The sequence below is a fragment of the Pristiophorus japonicus genome, chromosome 16, assembly GCF_044704955.1.
Source record: "Pristiophorus japonicus isolate sPriJap1 chromosome 16, sPriJap1.hap1, whole genome shotgun sequence".
Classification (NCBI taxonomy): domain Eukaryota; kingdom Metazoa; phylum Chordata; class Chondrichthyes; family Pristiophoridae; genus Pristiophorus; species Pristiophorus japonicus.
The window spans coordinates 104,460,562-104,484,932 of NC_091992.1; the positions used below are offsets into that span (position 1 = coordinate 104,460,562).

The 24,371-nt window shown below is 41.8% G+C and overlaps 1 protein-coding gene across 1 annotated transcript in view; it reads left to right on the top strand.

The window, feature by feature from the left end:
• Positions 1–24,371, top strand: part of LOC139227130 (alpha-1,6-mannosylglycoprotein 6-beta-N-acetylglucosaminyltransferase B-like) — a 987,210-nt gene that overhangs the window by 621,049 nt on the left and 341,790 nt on the right. The window contains exons 7-8 of the mRNA XM_070858195.1: positions 7,986–8,156; positions 13,580–13,749. Coding sequence (XP_070714296.1) covers positions 7,986–8,156; positions 13,580–13,749 — 341 coding nt within the window. The remainder of the gene's footprint in view (positions 1–7,985; positions 8,157–13,579; positions 13,750–24,371) is intronic.

Genomic DNA, 24,371 nt, shown 5'->3' on the forward strand with positions numbered 1-24,371 from the left:
CTGGAATATTAATTTAGGTCCAGAGGAGCAATCCACCTGGCACGACCAAAATAAAATAAAAATAATTTTTGGATAATATTTTGAGTGGTCTGCAGCAGTTCAGCTCATTGTCTATTAAAATCACAATGGAGCCCTTTTAAAGGGTGTACGACCTGATTTAAATTTTTTATTTAAATATTGAAGTAAGGTTTCCGCCTATTTCAGGTGAGAGTACTGCCACCCATTTTGACATCTGCTTGAAAATCAAGTTGTGCAGCCAATGGCGAGGTGACTTACCTGCCGAGGTTCCGTCTGGATCCTGCCAATTCAACCTGCTCTTCTGAGTAGGAGTCAATGAGGTTGTCCTTCTTTAAATATGTGGTTCAGAGTCCAATGACATCATCGGATCCCAACTGCAAATTTTGCTCTGGCCTCAATGAAAAAGACGTTGTGTCTTTTCCAAAAGGTGAAGATGATGGGAAGAAGATGTAGGTCTGGAAGAGGCCATTGATGGTAAGTTATTTTACTTTCCTTGTGGGGTAAAAGGAAAGTTTAGGCCTTCTCTTCCCTGAGCTTCCCCCTTCATTACATTCTTGCCAGTGAGCCTTTCTTTGGTGCCGGCTTCCTGCCACCTCAACGTCCACTCCCGACCGCTGGCTAACTGCCCTTTCATGCCCATTTAAGGCAGACAGCTGACCAACAGCATGCAGATGTGGCCAGAGTTAAAATCACCCATTCCTCATACTGTGGAGGTTGGCCGTGTTTGTCACTCGCTCTATCCCATCCAAATCTCGCTTCCAGTTAAAATTCCCCCTGAAATAGTCAGGGCCATATGGAAACCTAAGTATCATTATAATGACCACCTTTGAGATCAACACAGCAGATGCTCTATTTGGACAAATGGTTTCAACAAAGTTCAAGTATGAACTATTATTTTATTGTGTGGACTGATGTTAGGTGGTTACTATGGATGGGTGATTTCTGGCTATGGGTCTTTAGGACTGTTTCCACTGCACTAGCCGGAACACAAAGGACATGTCCCTAACCATCATACACACACACACAAAATAAATGAAATAATGAATTTAATTATAGCACAAGAAAAGTCAAGCAGTTATGAAAGTATGACATTTTTTTGTGCAGATTCTGGATTTCCAGGAGATGGGATTTTAATAGCCATCAATTTGAGTAAATGCACTCTTAAAGAAAAATGAGGATTAAAATTGAAGAAAATGTTAAATCTAGCTGGAGTAAATAGTTCATTGTTGTATTTAATATTGATTTATGGATTGTTTGCCTTTCTCTTGAACTTTTATACTCTATATATACATTTTCATTGTGTATAACATTTTAATTGAATTCTATTTGCCCAAATCTATTTACATTAATCCTGTGGCCTCCAGGATTATTTTAATAATCTAATCAGCTCTTTTAATATAAGTGTGGAAGAATGTAATGTGATTTTTCCTGCAAAGAAAAATGCTCTATAAATCTTTCCAAATAAATTATTCAGTAGTTTTTGTGAACCAAGCCAGCTGAATTGACTCGTCTGAATTTCACAAATAATGATTTCTGCATTCTTTTTGAAATTGCTGAAAGAAAGAATTGCTTTTGACATTTAAAATCTGCTGCCTGGCAACAAGCAATAATTAAATACAATTAGGCCTGCAAAATTGGTTACACTGTCATTGAACATATTTTATATTTACCGGGTACTATTAATTTTTACATTGAAATGCCCAAAATCTGTCATTCAATTAGTTCCCATTTAAAATAATCCCATAGTCATTGATGATGGTGCTATTAGTTATTGATGTTAAATTTCTGCATTGTGACAGTAAATGGCAGTTTTATTTCTGATGTTATGTGTGCAGTGTAGCTATTCTTTCATATAATTCCCTAAAGTGTGACAAGTGTGAAGTGTTATTCCAGTATATTGAATATGCTGTGTTGGCAATTTTTATTATTGCCTTACAAATCTGATTTTTCTATATTGGAAGATGCTGAATGCATCAATTTGAAATAAGAGTCTGCATGAACTATCAATGCAGTCCTTTGTAGGAAAAGGCCAGAAATTGTAACAAAGACTCGGCAATTGTGCCAAGTTACAATTGTAAAAACAACATGCCCATTTCTTTGCGTAACTTCAAATGGTATTGGCTGATATCAATACTAGATCAATCCTGTGTCAAGGCCTGAGTGACTAGGATTGGATTCAGGGTGGCTTCATCTCTCATTTTAAAAATCCTAAGCTAGACTACGGATAAGCACAAAGCCCACAAGTAGTGGCTCAGTTTGGTTTGATCTACTTAACCAAACCCATCAAACTTGAACCTGGTAGGATCTGATAAAACTGCTTTTCCCTCAATGCCGATTTAAATTTTCCTTCCACATGATTGCAAGAGACATATCTGAACAAAATGTTGGATTACTTGTAGGGTGGAGTTTGTACCGTACGAGTACACATATGCAAATTATTAGCACCAGATTGATGAAATGCATCCCAGGGTATTAAAAGAGATGGCGGAAGTTATAGCATTCGTTATAATCTACCAAAATTCTCTGGACTCTGGGAAGGTACCAGCGGATTGGAAAGCAGCTAATGTAACGCCTCTGTTTAAAAAAGGGGGCAGACAAAAGGCAGGTAACTATAGGCCAGTTAGTTTAACATCTGTAGTGGGGAAATTGCTTGAAGCTATCATTAAGGAAGAAATAGCGGGACATCTAGATGGGAATAGTGCAATCAAGCAGACGCAACATGGATTCCTGAAGGGAAATCATGTTGAACTAATTTACTGGAATTCTTTGAGGATAAAACGAGCATGGTGGATAGAGGTGTACCGATGGATGTGGTGTATTTAGATTTCCAAAAGGCATTCGATAAGGTGCCACACAAAAGGTTACTGCAGAAGATAAAGGTACGCGGAGTCAGAGAAAATGTATTAGCATGGATAGAGAATTGGCTGGCTAACAGAAAGCAGAGTGTCGGGATAAATGGGTCCTTTTCGGTTTGGAAATCGGTGGTTAGTGGTGTGCCACAGGGATCGGTGCAGGGACCACAACTGTTTATAATATACATAGATGACCTGGAAGAGGGGACAGAGTGTAGTGTAACAAAATTTGCAGATGACACAAAGATTAGTGGGAAAGTGGGTTGTGTAGAGGACACAGAGAGGCTGCAAAGAGATTTAGATAGGTTATGCGAATTGGCTAAGGTTTGGCAGATGGAATACAATGTCGGAAAATGTGAGGTCATCCACCTTGGAAAAAAAAACAGTAAAAGGGAATATTATTTGAATGGGGAGAAATTACAACATGCTGCGGTGCAGAGGGACCTGGGGGTCCTTGTGCATGAATCCCAAAAAGTTAGTTTGCAGGTACAGCAGGTAATCAGGAAGGCGAATGGAATGTTGGCCTTCATTGTGAGAAGGTTGGAGTACAAAAGCAGAGAGGTCCTGCTGCAACTGTACAGGGTATTGGTGAGGCCACACCTGGAGTACTGTGTGCAGTTTTGGTCACCTTACTTAAGGAAGGATATACTAGCTTTGGAGGGGGTACAGATACGATTCACTAGGCTGATTCCGGAAATGAGGGGGTTACCTTATGATGATAGATTGAGTAAACTGGGTCTTTACTCGTTGGAGTTCAGAAGGATGAGGGGTGATCTTATAGAAACATTTAAAATAATGAAAGGGATAGACAAGATCGAGGCAGAGAGGTTGTTTCCACTGGTCGGGGAGACTAGAAGTAGGGGGCACAGCCTCAAAATATGGGGGAGCCAATTTAAAACCGAGTTGAGAAGGAATTTCTTCTCCTTAGGGTTGTGAATCTGTGGAATTCTCTGCCCAGGGAAGCAGTTGAGGCTAGCTCATTGAATGTATTCAAATCACAGATAGATAGATTTATAACCAATAAGGGCTTGGTTATGGGGAGCGGGCGGGTAAGTGGAGCTGAGTTCACGGCCAGATCAGCCATGATCTTGTTGAGTGGCGGAGCAGGCTCGAGGGGCTAGATGGCCTACTCCTGTTCCTAATTCTTATGTTCTTATGTTCTAAACTTCTTCACTCAGTAATAGAGAATTCAAACAGGCTGCATTTAGACAGGCTGTGAAAATTTACAGACAACAAGTCAGAGATGCTACGTGAGTGGGAGCATGTTGCATTAAGTCATCAATCAACTTGACATTTTAGGACCTTTGGGTAACGAGCCAATTAAAAGGTTAAAAGACTATTAATTGAGCCAATAAGGTCAAAGAAGGCGAGTTCTTTTCTGTAAATTGATCCAGGTATAAGTACAGCCATTTTGACCATGTGGTCTCAGAAGGACAAAGACCTGGCTTAAAGCCAAGAGCTTGTTACTGCTGTCTGCCAAAATAAAGTGACATTAAAACTACAATCGGAGTTCGTATTTCATTGGAAATTAAGAGATCTAACACTCAGAGAGTTGTTAGCCTGTGGAATTCCCTGCCGCAGAGAGTTGTTGATGCCAGTTCATTGGATATATTTAAGAGGGAGTTAGATATGGCCTTACGGCTAAGGGGATCAAGGGGTATGGAGAAAAAGCAGGAAAGGGGTACTGAGGGAATGATCAGCCATGATCTTGTTGAATGGCGTTGCAGGCTCGAAGGGCCAAATGGCCTACTCCTGCACCTATTTTCTATGTTTCTATGTTTCTAAGAGTTCAGTTTTCTCTCTCTGTTTGAATATGGAAATATTGTATGGACTTTCAGCCACTTTACAATGCTCTTCTTGTCCTGAAATAATCTCTCTGTGAGAACTGACACTCAAGCTTTGATGCCTATTTGCTTGATAAATGAGGGAGGTTCAAGCTGAAGCCATGTGTAGCCGAGCGATGAGTTGTGAGCTAGGGTGCTTTTGACCATTTTGCACTTTTGGCTCACGAAGGCAGAAGATTTCACAGAAAATCATTTAAATGAACACCTAGGACAATTCTGCACAATTGCCCTGGGTTTGCTCTTTATCCATGGTACAGTTGTTTGGCAAGGGAGCAATATAAGTTCATGGGTAAAGGACATCTTAGTGATACAGACATGCTTGTATTTTTGCAATGTTTAAAGCACCATTTTAAGAAGTGTTTTTATTATATATTTTTCCATATTTCTGAAATGTTATACTCAAGATAAGTTTGTTTTTAAAGTGCATTGTGTTATTATTTAATGGTTGAACTGGTATAAGTTGAAAGGAAGCATGTCAGAGAGATTAGCTATCAAACCATATTTGCAGACGTTGATAAGCCTACCTACCAATGATTAAGGACTTGCTTTGGATCAGCAGGGAGGCAATTGCAGAGCTTTACCATTGGCAGCAAGGACACCCTGCAGAAGTTGTAATATCGGAGTGGCACAGCAGTGTTATAAGTCACCGCTGCCCTCAACTGTTAAACTTATTACCTGTTCCCGGCTAGCTCTACAATAACAACTAATGTGCTACCTACACGTATCAAAAAGGTGGCTGCTGTGTTAATCAACATGGCCAGAAGTTGAATCTTCTTTGCTTACCGTTAAGTGGCCATCTCATTACATTTTCCCAGCAGCCCTCAAGGAGGCTGAGTTGCAGCAATTCACCGTGAGCTTACTCCCAGCACCTGGACCAATGTGTACTTGGATTGTCGTCTAATCATTGAAATGAGCTGGCCTCATGAACTTTAAGATACAGGATTTAGGGCTGATTTTATAATCCCATCGTCACTGGCAACAGGTTAACGAATCAATCTCTGTATCGCTTATCTTAAAAATAGATAAGAATTCACTGAATTGTGCATCCTACACTTCAGTCTTTTTACTGGATTGTGCCAAAAATATCGGCAAAGTTCTTAGCTTAAATAATTTGATATCCAATTTGCGTTATTTGAGAGATTCATCTCTGAGAATATATTATGGTATAATATCCACTAAAGGTATTTATTATTCATAGCACATAGAACTTTCACAACCCCACTGTGATTCCTTCCTTACATACAGAAGGGGCTTTGACCAAGTTGAATAAGCAAGGAAAGTGATTGAGCAAAGTCCTAGAAAGCTTATAATTTTGAGCTTGTTTTCTGCTCAATGGTTACCAGCTCCATGATCTCTGACTCATTTATTCCAGTGAGAGAAACATGACAGGAATACAGAATCCCCTTTTTGTAGTTATTTCTGATCTTTTGGCATTAAATGTTTTAATGAACTAGGATTCTAGGTAAAATATACTGAGGTGCTTGCTCTCTTTGTATCATGGATTTTTTTTCTTTTAAGTGGGTCAGATCAGGCTTTAAATATTTGGGGATCCATTTAACTTGGAATTGCAGCATTTGTATAGACTTCAGTGTTCTGAAAATAAATACACTTCATTGTATTCTTCATTTGTAATATTCCTGATTCATGTACCACCTTCAAAAAGCTCGACCGTAAGTTCAGATCTGGAATTGTAAATCTATCCAATTAGGCTTAACTGTCTTCAACCCCCTGCATCTCAAAGTGGGGTAGCATTATTTCTGTCCTGCACTAACCTGCTTCAGGCTGGAGTGGATTTGCATACATATATACATAGTATTTACAGCACAGAAACAGGCCATTCGGCCCAACTGGTCTATGCCGATGCTTATACTCCATACGAGCCTCCTCCCACCCTACTTCATCTCACCCTATCAACATATCCTTCTAATCTTTTCTCGTTCATGGGCTTATCTAGTTTCTCATTAAATACATGCAATTTGCCTCAACTGCTTCATAGTGAGTTCCAATTTCTTACCACTCTGAGTAAAGAATACCATAGTTTACCTTTGGATGTGAATGGAATGTTCACATCCAAAGGTAAACTATGGTATTCTTTACTCAGAGTGCCCCCTTTATATTATGCCTTCTCATTGGAAGAATTCTGGGATCAGAATGTTTGCAATGCTCCTAATGTTATTTTGTGAAGTTGTACTATGTAACATCATCAACTGGAATGCTGGGTTGTAGATAGTAATTCAAGACCCTAATGGAACAGAATTTCATGTTGCAACTTGGGGAGGACTGCACAGATATGTTTTTTCTTGATTGCCTCTTATTAAAAATTCTATGACATGCAATAAAATAATCAATGGCAGTTGAATACCTAATAAGTGTACAGATATCTTTCTGTAAGCAGTTAAGGACAGTGCTGTAGAGCATCTGAACAAATGTAGTTTTTATTTCCCATTATTCTTTTGTTTTGCTGTAAATCATAGAATGAACAGCACAGAAGGTAACAATTTGACCCATCGCACCTGTGCTGATGCTAAATCTTCAACTGGAATGATCTGTATCTTTTTTTATATTCATCCTCATACTTTACAAATAATTATCCACTTTTCTTTAAATTATGTTGCAGTCTCTGCCTTAATAGTCACTTATGGTAAAGAATTCCATGTTTTATTAATCCTGTGTGAAAACACGACTTCTAAATTTCCCTTTTATTCTTCTTGTGATATTGAGTTTATGCCCTTTTTACTGATTACCTAAAATCTTTCACTTTTACCTTCCCAAAAACATTCATGATTTTACAAACCTCTATTCGATCCCCTCCTAAACCTTCTCTGTTTCAATTCAAAAAGCTCAATGTTTTCAAGCCATTCCTCATTACTATAGCATCTTATTCCCTATTTCACTCTCGTGAATCTTTGCTGTACCCTTTCTATAGCTTTCATTTCCTTCCTGCAATGTAATACTCCAACTGTGACTGAACCAATGTCCTAATCCTCTTACGTGCTAGCATTTCCAATATGTCTTTGGACACAATAGGAATTCTTGTCTTGTTTTTGTTGGGTAAAGGTGAAAAATCCACAAAGAAAATAAGAAATTCTTGTGATGTAGTTTGTGATAGTGTGCCTTTCACTGACATGGTCTTTGGAACGGATTTGGGTGCTGTCTGTATGAATAGGTTTATGCTGGTGAAAAGCTAACTTCAGCTAATCCTAATTGGAGTAATGGGAAACTCGGCACTGTTACCTTTGGAGATTTCACTTTGACAATATTTCTTTCACAGCAGCAAGCATTCTATCGAACGGACTTCACACAGCTTCTCGAACTCATGGGCAGTGGGAAGGAATCACTAATATTCATGAAAAAGCGAATCCGGAGATTGTCAACACAATGGATTTTGGCAGCTCACAACCTCAATCAGAAACTTGAGATGAGAAAGAGGCAACGGAAGAAGGTGAATAGAGAATGGGATCTGAATAGGCATGGTATTGATTCAGGTGTAATCCTGATCCAGTGCACAACTATTTATCTATAATATAATAAAGTAATGTTTTTGGTAAGTTACTTATGTTTCATTCCTCTGCACTGAATTATTTAACTTTATAGTATGTGCAGGGAGATTTAATGATGTAAGAAAATTCCATCCAAATGTCTGCATCTAAAGTCCATGTTCCTTCCCACATCACCTGCTAATCCTCTAATTTATATCCCAACCTTCCCTGAAAAAGAAAATTAAGCAGCGTTGTTAAATATTTCGACAGCCTGCAATCCTACTTCTCAGCAGGTATTGATCGAGCTCTTTTTTTAAAGTGCCAATTGATCCCAAATCAACAGGGAGCTTGTTCCACATGTCCATTATCCTGTGCGGGAAGAAAATGATATAATCTCCAACCTTGCTCAAGGCAAGTTTGGAGGCAATTTCCATTGCTCACTAGTGCCAGCTGTCAGAATACACCTTTTACAGCTGCTTGATAAATACAGGCAAAATAATGCGAGAGTTGGAAGATTATGCGAAATAAATTGCATATGAAGTGGTTTATACAACTCGGTAAAATTCATCACTCTGTTCATCTTGATGGGCATCTGTTCTGCTAATTATATTGGTATAAGATTTATTTTCATTACCTCTACTGATTTACTGTCCCTAATCATACTTTCATTTTGGTAAATGTTAATTTACTATTTGCTCCTCTTTAGTTTTATTCCTTTTTACTGCAGATGTTTAGTTGTATGCAGGAGCTGCACTGCTTTACAAAAATTGTGTTGTTGAACACAAGCTCACATGGATAATTTAAAGGTATCAAATATAGCAGCCACATGTGAGCTTTCATTATTGTAATTATTTTTTTTGAATAGTTTTTAAGATATTCTGTAGATCTGCATGACCAGTTGCACCGATGGTTTAGTGACTAATTGCACCACGTGGGGTGCCCCTAAGCCATACCCACCAGAGCTCGCTGGTTTGATCTTTGGTCTGTTGGGTAGCTGCTTCGGCAGTTGGGTACATTGATTAATCTCAGTGCTTTGGGCTAGGGAAGGGCTAGGAATAATCGGCTAAGGTTGCTGCTACTCAAGATAACCAAAAAGCAATGGAAAAAATTGACATCTGCGGAAAATTATATGTGTGCTGTTGGATACAGACAGAACCAGACTCTCTTCTGATGCACTCCCACCATCAGATAGGATGTCAGTGCTTGCTATCAAGACTCATAGATGAAGAATACACACTTGAGCAAGATGCCAGAGGTCTGTCAGCAATCATAAAACCGTGCTCCAGAAAAAGTGTCTTGAAAAGAGAAAAAAACAGAAACTTAGGCCCCGAACTAGGTGCACGCACCGCCCGCTGCCATCTGCTGCCACCATCTGCCAGCGAGTTTTTAGGGCGGTCTCCCCTTGGTGCCAGTTTCTTCTAAGCCTCCCGCCAGCGGGAGGGGAGGACTGCTGGGAACCGCCTGCTGACGTCCGCTAGCGCGCAAGGCACACAAGTGTCCTCCCGCCTGGCGAGCTGCCAGTTTGCTCCGGGTGGCAATCAGCGGCAGCAGGGGGAAGGACTGCTGCATGGAGGCAGGTCTAACCCCAACGGTAAGTATGGAGACCTGCAAAAAAAATTAGTAAACTTCTTTTAATTTTTTTTTTTACAGCGATTCAGGTGGATTGGGTCCCCTGAAGGTTTTCCGGTGGTTTTTTTTTGTGTAAATTTTTATTTTTATGTGTTTCCCCCCTCCCTGGGCCCGACTCAATCCTCAGCAGCACTTTGGCGAGGATTGCGTTTGCTGCGGTGATTGGGAGCTCCTGCCCTCTACCGCCCACATTCAGGGCATAAGTCATTTTTTTTGCCATCGGGCGGTCTGTGCAGGTCTTTTTGAGGAATCTCCTGCCAGAGTATCACCAGGTCTCTCGGCGGTCCTTTTGGGCAGCACTTGGGCGGGCCTTAGCTTTGACCAAGTTCGGTGTCCAACAATGACCAGCATGCCATCTATTAGTGTGTCATTACACTTTCTTGGCCTAATACAAAAATTGAACAATTTTACTTTGTGATACCAGAGATTAGAATATTCTTTTAACCTATCGATGGTCTCAGAAGATTATCTGGCACCATGTAAAATAAATTGCAAGACTAGACAACAAAACAGATGTTCTTATATTTATCAAATCAGCTATGGAATAGAAATTATTTCCTTTTGAAAAGAGTACTATGGCCAAAGAATCACAGAATGATACAACATTGAAGGAGGCCATTCGGTCCATCATGCCTGACCAGTAACGATGTATCTGACTTCAGACAATACAATGGCTCGCTCTTATATATTGTACTCTTTAAGCCTTTTTAAATGCTGGTGAAGGATGGCATTTTTTCTTCCATGTCTGTCGCGTAATAATCCCATAAAGAAGGATGAACTAATGATAGAGATGCATGTAAAGTTTGGGTAACCATGTAATCATCTGGTAGCATTATTTGTGTTTCTTTGGGTGAAAGTTAAAATTGTTACCTGGCAACAAAGTGACCCAGGATTTCTGGGTGAAAGACATACTCTCAGGTTAGGGATGTTGTGGAAACAGGTAATATTCCAATCTCAAATACCATTTTATAGCAAGAAAAGTTAGTCTAGTTGATAAATTTACATGTAAATAAGATAGATTAGCAAATGATTCACATTGTAAGATGTTTCAACTATTCTTGAAATTTCAAATAAAATTGACAAGTTCATTTCACAGGCCCGTTATACAGAACATTACTGTGGACTCCATAACTGCTGTTACATTAGACAAGTCCACTGCAGTTTGACTTGCAAGGTTTTTAAAAAAAATCATGGTCCAGTCTGTTTAAGCAATGACCTACTATAAAGATCAAACAGAATATTACCAATATAACCAACGTTTTCAATACCACAATCTAATTAAACTCTGTTTTAACTCTAAATATACAGCAACCCATAGAAAATTATGTACCGGTGAAGTATATAGTTATTGATTTTATTTTTATAGTAATATATAAGACTTGGATACTTCTGGTATGTGTGAGCCACCACTTAAAGCACACTACCCAACTTCTGCCTTTCGTGCATGAATGAAAATATATAAAAAATCTACTGACTGCATGCATTTCCTGTCAACTTTTGGAATATATATTCTTATGCCCATATTTAAATGGAAACTGCCGATTGGAACATGGCATATTGTAATTACACTATCCTACCACTGGGTCAGTGTTCTCCATCAGGCCAACATCCCCAGCATCGAAGCACCGACCACACTCGACCAGCTCCATTGGGTGGGCCACATTGTTCGCATGCCCAACACAAGACTCCCAGGCGCTCTACTCGGAACTCCTACACGGCAGGCGAGCCCTAGGTGGGCAGAGGAAACGTTTCAAGGACACCCTCAAAGTCTCCTTGATAAAGTGCAACATCCCCACCGACACCTGGGAGTCCCTGGTCAAAGACTGCCCTAAGTGGAGGAAGAGCGTCCTGGCGGGCGCTGAGCACCTCGAGTCTCATCGCCGAGAGCAGCAGAAAACAAGCGCAGGCAGTAGAAGGAGCATGCAGCAAACCAGACTCCCCACCCACCCTTTCCTCCAACGACTGTCTGTCCCAGAGACTGTAATTCCCATATTGGACTGTTCACTCATCTGAGAACTCACTTTTGGAGTGGAAGCAAGTCTTCCTCGATTTCGAGGGACTGCCGATGATGATAACGATGTTGTGTCTTCTAGCTCCTCAAACTGTACTGCAGAGGAACTCTTATGCTCCAACCAATTCTACTTCTCTGTTTTGCAGATTGCAATAAAATTTGCTATTTAACTATAAATAAAAATATAAGATAAATGTATTATATAAAAATAAGGTCAGATGACTGAATTATATCTGCCCTGTTGCAATTATCCCCGACCTCTAACCCTGTTTCACCTGCAGACTACACTTGGTCTTGACTCCCCATATCGCTACCCTCTTATCCTACTTCAAATGAAGACTACAATTGGTCTTGACTGTGCAACACTACGGGAGATTGCCTATTAATATATTAAAATCAGTTAGTCACATATCCCTTGAAAAACACAATGTAAACATTGCTCTGGAGATTCTAAGTTAGCTCTTACCATGTAATATTTCTCTGACGACAGTAGGTAGCATCCTAATAGGATTTCCAACATTAATCTGATCACTGACTTATAACACCACTAATTACTGAAAATACTTTGAATCTTCATGCACTTCCAGGCCTCCCACCGCTGGTGGTGCTTTTAATATAACTTACAGATGACACCCTTTAGCAGTAAAGTTACATTCTTTTTGGTTTTTTTATGAAGGTTACTCGAAGGAATTTTCTCCCTAATCTGTTCCTACTGCTCCCTGTGCAATGCATCATGTTTGGCCAGGGGGGTGGACATTTCCAGGCATCCACCGATATTATATTGTGAATTGACTACCTGTAGGTGTAAGAGGCTATTCCAGGCTGCTCTCCTTTTCCCCTTCCTCGCTGGGAGAAGTGCTTGGTTTGTATTTACCACTTATTCACAGTGGTGCATCTGAGGTCTGGGACTCAGCTCACTTCGTGTCATTCCAGTTCCTTTAAAGGGCGGGTGTTATCCCAAAATGAAATATTTGGTGGGGGGGGGAGGTGCGCTCAGTACTTGAAAGAGTCAGGAGTTGCATTGCCAAATAGTATATCTTTAGCACTTTAAATGTTTACAATGCCTTATTAAATGTTTTATTAAAACCAAGACGATAATGTTGTAATGCTGGACATGGTTGGCTGTGCTGCAACATTGTTGTATCATTATTCATGTCAATGTACTACATTCTGTTTGCTAACCTGCAGATAAGATAAGAATGGCCCTTTAACATCCATTTTTTTTTAGATTAAATGGACCTTTCAGCAACAGTCTATTGATTCTTACTGATCAATACACATAGGCCAGACAAAGCTGATATACTGCTCAAACACTGAAAGATGTGATATATTTTGCATTACACTGAGATACTTAATCATTTCTGTTGATCCGTACAAAAGAAAACTACACGTTCACACAGTCAGAATTAGTGCAATAATCAAGAAGCAGACAGATCTCTCCATTAATTGTGATGCAAAATTGGACTTTAAGTGACCTCTGGAGTCAACCTTCTGTGCCATGTGGATGCAGATACTGTGAACTACAAGCCAGGACAGTATAGCTGAGTGATTCAGATCAGAGCTCCACTGTAGCATGAACCCTTCAACTCTTAGATATCAAGTAGAGTGAAGCATGGTAGAAGCTGCATAGATTAGATCCAGGTTGCTGCTCCACATTGATCAATTCAATTCTTGTTTCAAAGATTGAAATCTCCCTACCTCAAAACCCTGAAATTTTATTATGTGTGAAATTTCTATCCTTCACAGATTCTGGTTCACCTCGGTTTCTTGACGGAGGAAGCAGGAGATGTTTTCAGCCCTGTTGTGTCGAAGGGTGGCCCGTTGGGAGAGTTGGTTCAATGGGCTGATATCTTGGCCACTCTGTATGTGTTGGGCCACAGCCTGAAGATCTCAGCTACTTTAAGGGAGCTGCAAAGGTACCATATCTATCAGTCACTTTAACACTGAATTTAAGGTTTTATGTTTGCAATGTTTTTTTAAAATTCTCAAACAAAGAAATTTGTCGTTAAACAGTAGTAGTGCTGGATATCTGTTCAACAGTGATAATATTTGTGCAACAGCCAAGTACTTCCGATGCTGGAAATCTGAAATAAAAACAGAAAATGCTGGAAACACTCAGCAGGTCAGGCAGCATGTGTAGAGAGAAAAACAGAGTTAACCGTCTCCCCACAGATGCTGGCTGACCTGTTGAGTGTTTCTAGCATTTTCAGATAATATTTGGGATCTGAATCTGTGTGTTACTACCAGGTTGGTCGAAAAATAAAGTAGTGAAGATTGCAGCCATTGCACCTCTACAACTATTTAAGTTAGAGACATTTCTACAGCTTGGAACTGGGGGAGGGAGTATCATTGACATGATTTTATGGTTACTTATTAGAGCAAAGGCATATTAAACCGTAATATATTTAAATAAATTTCCCTAATGAAAGCTCTTCCCGATGCATTTTGGATGTTAACATTTGGAAATATAGACTCTATCACAGACAATTTGCATATTTGTGATGGAAATAAAAATGACAGCTTAAAACATTTCTTCTGAAGTGTATGTACTTTGTACTTTTCTCGATTTAGCTCTCGAGTCTTGGTTACCTTGTCTCATTAGAGTATGTACCTGAAAAATGACCCCCTACTTTTTCTGCCTAGGCTTGGTAACTGAACCATAGTGGAACTATAGCTATAAATTATGTTGTCATGGTCTTCGACAGACATTATGATTGGTTGAATAAGTAATCAAATAAAAGACAACATATCATTAAATTGGGTAAAGGTTCTACATTTAAAACTGCTCATAAAAATACTGAAGTATGGGTTCACTTAATGACTAAATAATGTATCCAGTAATTAGCTAAGTCATGTAGAAGGAAAATCCTGGTTCCATCAGCTAGTCAGCTATCCGTAGTTAGCCTCAGCACCCTTGGGTGGGCGGTGAAAAATCAACCAGCATTAAAACTCCTGATTACTGTCTTGCATATGAGTGGATGTCAGGTGAGAACAGGATTTAGCTCAGCACCTCAGTCTAATAACCTGTCGAAGCAAATACATGAATAATGGCCACTGGAGTGAGGTTCCGCTGATTGTCTCTTTGCTAGAATACAATGGTTTAAGATCAAGTCAAAAGAGGAGTGGAGAAAGCTGTCAGAGAAAGTAAAATAATATGTTGGGAGACCATTGGATAACTATTTGCTACATTCTGAGAAAATGTAGCTGCATTATTTCCAAGATTCATTACCAGTAGAAACACTATTAAATATTTTAATTGGAATATAAATAATCCTTTTCAGCATACTTGTAAATGGTTCTCACTGAAGAACCAATAAACAGTTCACCAGGTTATTAAGACACAGTGGTTGCCAAGGGTTACCACACCTACCTTTTTCATCACTGCCTGTAAAATGGTATTCAAAAAAGCAACTTCACAATAGACAGTAAACAATTATGTATCATGTAGACCTGTGTATAAACAAACTTTGACCCTCCTCTTTCCACCCCCAAATAATTAGAAACTTCACCACTTGCATTGCAATGACTTACTTGAACCTTTTGTTTTGAAAATCAGACTGTATCTTGGCTAAGTACACATTGTAATAACTAGTCACGCAATGTACATACCAGTCTCTGAGACCACGGCCTAGAAATGTAATGGCACACCCCGCTTTCGGGCACTAAATGGGCACCTAGGCCACCGATATGGCGGACAGGAAGTGTGCGCTCATTACGAGCCAGAGGTGCGTCGCCTGCCATGTTGGCGTAGGCAAAAATATAGGCGTCCAGGAACCATGCCTGAAGCAAGCGTTCAGGGAAACTGGGTTAAATGCAGCCTAATGGGCAGTCCTTAAAGGGACCACTGCATGCTGCCACCAAAAAGGCATGTTTGTTAAATAAAAATACTTACTTAGATATGGAGCTGGAGTATTCCTCCTGGCCCCATATTAAAACCGTGGGCCTCTGCCAGCCGTCGCTCGTTCTTGATCGCTGTCTCACCCCCCCCCCCCCCACCCCCTCACAGCACCTTACACCCCTTCCTAATCGCCCAATCGATCCCCGTCCTGGTTGCCTCCCTTCCGATCACATTTAAATAAAGCCCGAGACCCAATATCATGCGCGCCTCACGACTACCCGTTCAGCCAGACATTGTTCCCTGCAAATTTCTGGGCCTACATCTTTGATGCAAGTAAATACTATTTTTGTGACTTGGAACGTCTTAATTGAGTTACTCTTTGTGAAATTAAGAGCCGATATTATGGTCATGTTGCTGTGGCAGCAGAACCACTACTGTTTGCACTTGTGTGCTTTGCACTGCTATAATGAGAAGTTAGCTCCTTAGCAGAACATCACAGTGCTCCCTGTGCATGGAGCAAAGGGGCTCATTTCCTGGCATCAGAAGATCTTAAAAGGCCAGCAGTTGCCTTAAGCTGTACTGCTATTCGGAAGTAGAAATAGCTGCAAAAAGCCGAGGATGACAAATGGCACCACTCTAGGATGCAGATTTAGACATCCTGCTGGAGATCCTGAAGAGAACAGTAATCCATTTTAGAATGGTGGGCCTTCCCGTTCAGAAGGATAGAGCGAGCAGCCTGGTTGGAGCTGGCAGAAAAATTGATGTTGACCTGCTCCTGGGAGGTCAGATGAGGAAGAAATTACTGGTTTCGGGCAGTTGCACAGCTAAGTGTGCTGGCATTTTTTTTACATTTTACAATATTGCCTTACAATGCATCTTTATCAGCAATTCACTGTAAGCTTGCTGGAGCATCACAGAGGAAGAATGCAACAGATCACCTATTTTCCTTTAAAAAGCTGCTACGGTCCTGATTCCTTGCCCACCCTTCCCAAAGCCCCCTGCACAAGTGAAATATTAAAATTATATTTGTGACCCTTTCCTACAGAATCCGTCTGGATGGGGCTGCCATTCAACCAGCATGGAAACACCCAGGAATGCTGGGAGCGCTGGCCATCCCTAACCCCAGTCAGGAAATCAACCCTAGTGTTCACACTTAAACTTTCCCAAGGAGGATTTCCTAATCTGGAGGAGGAAGCAATACCCATCAGAAGGAAATCATTCTGGTGTACCCATGTGCACCCTTGGAGGGTAGAATTGAATAGCATTCACAAAGTTAGCAGAGTTATATGAGTGGGGTGTGAGGTTCTTGTTCTTCCATTCTCCATAGAAGGAGTAGAGTAGGTGAGCGAATATAGTGAAGAATTTCCTATAACTATTAAGAAATCAAGTAAGGAACTAGAAATCAAATAGGGAATTCAGAAGAAACTTCTTTACCAAGAGAAGGGTGAGAATGTGGAACTGGCTACCATAGGGAGTGGTTGAAGCAAATAGTATAGATGCATTTAAGGGGAGTCTAGATAAGCATATGAGGGAGAAGGGAATAGAGGGTTATGCTGATAGAGTTAGATGAGGAAAGATGGGAGGAGGCTCAAGTGGAGCATAAACACCGGCTTAGACTGGTTGGGCTAAATGATCTGTATCTGTGCTGTATATCCTATGTAATCCAATGTAAAATTACCAACACTAAGGGGGTGAAATCCGGTATTGCCCCATCCGGGGGCAGTAACCAAGCCGAGGCAGGACTTCCTGCGCTCAGTGCAGGAGTCCCACCCCAGCTGCAAAATTGGGTTTACCGCCCCCGAGAGGAAGTGGAGCGCAATGTCAGGTGCACCACTTCATCCCGGGGTTGGGACCGGGGCGGTAAGCGGGCAAATTTTCCAGTGCTATGCGGCCTCTCCACATGGCATTGGCGCGAGCACAGGGCCTTCCCCTTCCATTAAAGGGAAGGGCATGCTGCATTCTTTGCAGTGGGTAGAGGGGCCATCACTACGCCATAGGTGATGCGGGCTGCTGGGGCCGCAGCCCGGCACAGAAGTGGAGTGCCGGGCTGCACCATCGCGGCACGGTCCCCACAAAATAGACAACGACAGGCCAGACCGGTAAGTCAGCCGTGCAAAAACAATGACACCGCGCAACTCCCCTTTACTTTTCGGTCCGCGAGCAGAGTGCGGCCCGGTTCGCAACCCACGAGGCTGGTGCTGACATCACCCATGGTGGCCTCACGGGACGCTACCCAATTTCTGCTGCAGGGTGAAAACGGACATCATCATTGCCGGCCCAGCAGCCTGGGGCGATACCGGTGCCGGTGGGCATTGTCTGTTTGTGCCACCGCTGCTAACTCCCGTGCATTTTCGAGGGAGGCAGTAGCGCCCCCCAACCCCGGTGAGAAATTGTTTGCGTCTCGTTAGCGCCCCAGAGCAAACAATGTGAATTTCTCCCCCTAATTTATTATATTTGAAGTGAAGCTCAGCTAAGATCAGTTCTAATGAGACCAAATACAATTTAAGATCAAACAATCAGAATTGCTCTAAATACGTAATGAGCAGAAATGTTCTCCAACTAAATATTGGGAAGGCCGAACGCCTTGTTTTCAGTTCCCGCTACAACTCTGTTCCCTAGCCATTGACTCCATCCCTCACCTTAGCATCTGACTGAGGCTGAACCAGACTGTTTGCAACCTTGGTATCATATTTGACCCTTGAAATGAGCTTCCGATCACCTATCCATGGCATAACTAAGACCGCCTATTTCCACCTCCGTAACATCGCCTGTCTCCGCCCTCAGCTGATCTGCTGCTGAAACCCTCATCCATGCCTTTGTTAGCTCTGGACTTGACTATTCCAAAGCACTCCTGGCTGGCCTCCTATGCTCTACCCTACATAAACTAGAGGTCATCCAAAACTCAGCCGCTCACTCCACATCTCATTCACCCATCACCCCTGTGCTCGCTGACCTACATTGGCTGCGGGTTAAGCCACGCCTCGATTTAAAAATTCTCATCCTTGTTTTCAAATCCCTCCATGGTCTCACCCCTCCTTATCTCTGTAATCTCCTTCAGCTGCACAAAACCCTCCTACCCCCCAAAATATCTGCCCTCCTGAGCACCCCTGACTATACCTGACTATAATCGCTCAACCAGGGAGGGAATTCCAGGCCAAAAGATCTGGAATTCGCTCCCTAAACCTCTCCGACTCTCTACCACTCTTTCCTCCTTTAAGACGCTCCTTATAACCTACTTCTTTGACCAAACTTTTAGTCATCTGCCCTAATTTCTCCTTATGTGGCTCAGTGTCAAATTTTTGTCTTATAATACTCCTTTAAAGAAGCTTTGAACATTTTACTATGTTAAAGGCGCGACAGAAATATAGGTTGTTGTAAGTACAAGTTGTTAACTTCTCGAGGTGGTTAAACCCTGTCCTTACGGTTTTGTTGTTCTGCTTTTAGATTAGCATAAATTAAAACTGCTATTCAAGCTGACCCAGATGTTGGGGAAGGGTGGGGATGTTGAATTCATACAGATCTGAACTATTAGTGGTTCTGGCTCATCAGAATTTCAATCCAATTTTATAGGATCCCGCATGTAAATTGCTTTTAAATGAAATTGTAAGCCTTGTTAATTGTATGGTCAGTGATGCATAGCCCCAGCCCTGATAGTCTGCATTCTAACAAATGTCATAAAGGATCATTTTCTAACAATGTTAGCTGATGCCCTATGGTGTTGATCATTACTAGTCTCAGATCCGCAGCACAGCTGTGAAGTTCAGCCACTAAAGCGTTTTATTCGGTCTGCTCCTTTAAGGCCACTGTCCAACAACTTCCAATGGAGTAGTGCTCTAAGTAGCCATGTCCTGAAGTCAATTAGCAACTATTTACCTTTCCTTTGGGAAATTTGCCTTCAGATTGACATCTGCTTATAAAACTCCAAGTCGTCTTGTTGGGAAAAGGCCAGGTAATCGAGGTCAGAGGAAGCTGGCAGGAAATAACTGGTATTTGTTCTCTTTTTAAATTTATTTTTTGAAATTTCTCATTTCTGATTTGTTGCAAATGTGATACTTGAGCCAAACAGGTAAAAGAATAACATGCACGTTACAGATGCGACACTTTCAATACTGGACACCTCAGATGCAACACATCAGTTATATTGTGGATAATAGAAAAATGGATCTGTTAACTATAGGTAAGTCATTCCAGAAAGATCAGATATTTGCATAATAGCTTTTAAATGCCAAATAGAAAAGCTCTAATTTGGCGTTGAATGCTAACCCGTGGTACACTGAGTGCAACAATATTGATCGTACTGTGAGAAATTCTACAAAATAATAAATGTGTTTGCTGCTGAGGTGAAGAATCTGGTGCACGGTATATATTAAAACCAGCTGAAATAAAAAGATTTGTAGCCAGCAGGTCTATTTGAAATCTGGTTGCTCGATATCGAATTGAAATGAAGGGGGAGCAGAGCCCTTTCAGTGGCAACATGCACGTAGTATGATAGCAGAAATATCATGGGCTGGGGAGGGAAGGAGAGCTGGAACTACCTATACAGAAAATCTTAGTATCATATTCTGGAAAGAATTATCCTTGTCTGGCCTCGGTCTTCAGTGCAAAATTTGATGCTTGCATAAGGGTTGACAAATCCCACGCACCAGCTCGCAAGTCGTGAATAGATTGGTACTTCCAATTCCCTCCTGCAGACTGACTGCTTGAGTATGAATTTAATCAGTTGTTTAATTATAGCTTTGATGCAGCACTTACTGATATCAAGAGAACACTCTAAATTCTTACACCCAAACTTAATAGATCTGCTTTTAATTCCCACTTTTCATTAACGGCAATTATATTTGAAGTTTAAGAAACTGAATACGTATTAATTTAATGTTGCAATATATGTGTCTGTGGATTGTAGAAATGCCATATTCAAAAAGGCAACAGGTGCCCTTTTGTTGTGCTTGTATTGTGGATAGGTGCAAATAAATAACTATTAGCGAAAAAGGATTTGCTCAATATTGCTCTCTGCATCTTGTTTGATTGATGAAAATTAAGGCATATATTGGTATGCAGTTTAGTGTATCAACCTCTGCCAGAACTGAAACCAATTCAACCAAAAGGATAAGTTGAACATTATTCCCAAATGAGTGGTTAGATCAATAAATCAGCAATGCAAGGTGCCTGAATAGGTTAGAAGCAATAAATGCGCAAATGCTGTGAAAGATAATGGCAACTATGTACAGAATTTACAATTTACAAAGCTGCAGAGCCAGATGATGAGCTGTCACAGATGGTAGCATACAGCATGCTGACAGAGCAGAAGTGCTGGCCTTGCAGCAGAACTCCAGTTCATTGCCATGTTTTGTGCAATCTGTCTGTGTTTGTGGTTGGTATCTTTAAGAACATAGTCCTTGAAATAATTATCTTTTAGAGGGGGTGTGATACGCAAGTCACACAATGATTCCCAACAATTCACACATTCATTCTTGGCCCACATTTTTGGTGCCCTTCAAGCATCTCGCACAGTCAGTCGGTGTAGTGTGCTAAAAAATTAACTTTGATGTTATGCAACAAATATCCCCTATCGACTTGGTTCAAATTTCATATGGTGTGAATCAAAGCTAGAAGGAACAAGGCAGAAGGGATTTTCATGACCAAGCTGTTGCTTTCTGGGATCTTCAAAACAGAAATCACTACGCCTGCTGGTAATTACAAATGTTCCAAGAAAAATTCCACTGAAAATAAATTGCAGTGAATGAAAGAAATCTGGAACTTCTTAAGAGCCACTAACTGCAGACTTATTTAAGACTGTGATTTGAGTGAAAACATATTTTAATGTTTTGTACCTAAACATGATAAATTAATTTGTTTTAAATACTTGTTAAGATGTATTAATTGCAAAACAGTTGCAAATCCATTCAGAATCTGCTTTTATTATGATTACTGCTGATTATCATTACATTGTCAGCACCAGTTCCAGGTACTGTTCTTTCCTCACAGCCGTTGCCGTGCTCCCATACTATTCCCAGCGCTGAAACATAGACGTTTGCAGTGCATGAAGAATGTTTGAGGCGGAGAAGCGGCCAGAGATCGAGGCAGAAATGTGGCAAATAATCAGGGTGGAGGAGCGGTGAGAGATTGTGGCTGAGATTCGGCGAGTGATCGTGGCAGAGGTGTGGCGAATGTTTTGTGGCGGAGGAGCAGTGAGAGAGCGTGGTGGAGGAGCAGCGAGAGATCGTGGCGGAGATGGGGCAAATGAGGGTACGGTGCCCAGAAGAGCCGAGGGCCCAGGGGCAGTCACAGGCCAGGACTGGAATATCGGGTCCTTCATTGAAACATCTGCGAACTCATCCCTTTTGGTGTGGAAGCAAGTCATCCTCGTTTGAGGAACCGCCCGTGATGATGATGATGATGAAGTCAGGATTTGACTTTGGCAGTAAAACGGGGGGGAAAAAGGCAAATATTGAAAATATCAACTAATAACAGAAAATGCTGAAAACACACAGCAGGTCCAGCAGCATCTGAAAAATAAACATGTCAAGTGTAGGTCCTGTATCAAAAATATTTGGGACATTTTCAAGCTGAATTTTAACAGCATCTTGAATATATATTTTAGTTGTATGGGGTTTTATTTTCACCACCATTGGGCGCCATTATTTTGGAGTCAGCTGATTTTTTTTGAGCAATCTTGATTTTGCAACTTTCCTCAAAGTTTGTACGCTGGTGGCAGCTGTCAGGGCCGGATTTTTTGTATGGCAGATATTTTGGCACAGGTCTTGTTGAAAACTGATTTCCGGGCCATTTTTGGCCCTTTTTGGCCATTTAAGCGATTTTCACCAACACCGATTTTTTTCAGGATGGCGCACAGTGCCCTTAAGTACCGATCAGAAAAACCCTACGTTATCTTAAAAAAATCGTCCCTGAGTATATTTCTGAGTTTTTGGAGCAAGGGAAGAAGACAATTTAAAACACAAATTCATGATGATTTTTGCAGAGGGAACTCGGAAAATAACTCAGAAAGTTAATTTTTCCCATAGAATGTTAGGAATGTAATTTTTTCCATGTTATGTGAGAAGGCAAATTGCGACTCCACTCCACCACAGAACTTCTGCTGACGGGGCTCCAGGCACTGATCTGAGGAGTGCCGGCCGGCCCGTGGCAGGGTCGCTTCCTCGGCCGGACAAAAGCACAGAAACTCCGTGCTTGGATTCCATCCCCGCCCCTCCCCCGGGCTCAGCTTGTAAAGAAGCCTGGAGGGGGCGGGGGCGATCCTGCCGGCATGCACTCCAAACTGTGCATCGGAGACGGCACAGCAGCAAACATACGCATTTCGGCTAAAGTTCTTAGTGCCATAAATCACTGTGCCTCGTGTCTCTATAGGGACAGAGCTTAGTGTTGCTTGCACATGCGTGCAGACCAAGGTGTGGTCCGTTCTATTGGGAGTCACCCAGCAAAGTTGTGTGTGCTGTGCTTCAGTAAGTACTGTCTCACAATAACAAGAATAACACAATTAAGAATAATAATTACGGGTGCAAATAATAATATGCCTCATGTAGTAAGGTTGGCTTACATGCATGGCAGGAAGTGACGATGAATGATGTGGCGCCTCTATCGCAGAAACCAGATCGCTCGGGCATTACTGGGGGAGGAGGCCAAAGCCTGATTGAATCTACAGGGACAGGCGCTCATACTTACACCTGAATGAGGCACACTGCATTCGCAGGCTGCGATTTAGAAAGGAGGTCATTACCGAGAGCTACCAGCTAGTCAGGGCAGACATACAGCCAAGAAGTGGCAGGAGGACTGCTCTACCTGTGGAAGTGAAAGTCACTACAGCACTTGCCTTCTATGCTTCTGGCTCATTTCAAGCAGCAACAAGGGACATGTGCTGCATCTCGCAGCACGCTGCACATTGCTGCATACGACAGGTGACTGCTGCACTGTATGCCAAAAGGCACCAGTTCATCAATTTCCTTATGACCACACAGGCAATGCGAGGCAGGGCTGTGGGGTTCTCCAGAATTGCTGGCTTCCCAAAGCTACAGGGTGCGATCGACTGTACCCACATCGTCTTGAGAGCACCTTTGGATGACTCCAAGGTTTATTGCAACAGGGAAGGGTTCCATTCCCTAAATGTGCAGCTCGTCTGTGACGATCTGCTTCAGATCATGGCAGTGGATACCAAATACCCAGGTAGCATCCATGACACTTTTATTTTACGCGAGAGCATTATATCTACCATATTTCAGGAGCTGCCAGAAGGGCACAGCTGGTTGCTTGGGGACAAAGGGTACGGGCTCACCACCTGGCTTATGACCCCCTCCTACCCAATCCGCGCACTGAGCCAGACCGTCAGTAGAACAGTACAGCACATAACCACATGGAGCATCATAGAGTGGACAATTGGCAGACTGAAGCAACGTTTCCGATGTCTGGACCACTCTGGAGGCTACCTTTCGGTCAATTCACTATCGTGTGCTGCATGCTGCACAACTTGGCCATCATGAGGGGCCAGGCACTGGACATTGAAGATCCTCCTGAGGGGAGAAGGTGGAGGGAGGTGGAGAGGAGGACAAGGAGACGGACAACAAGGAGGAGGAGGACCAGCAGCAGGAGGAGGAGGACGAACCCATGCCACCAGCTCAACCCGCAGGACAACGGCGGAGGAGGCGGCCTCGTGCACCTATTGCCATAGCTAGAGACTTGCGTTAGCGG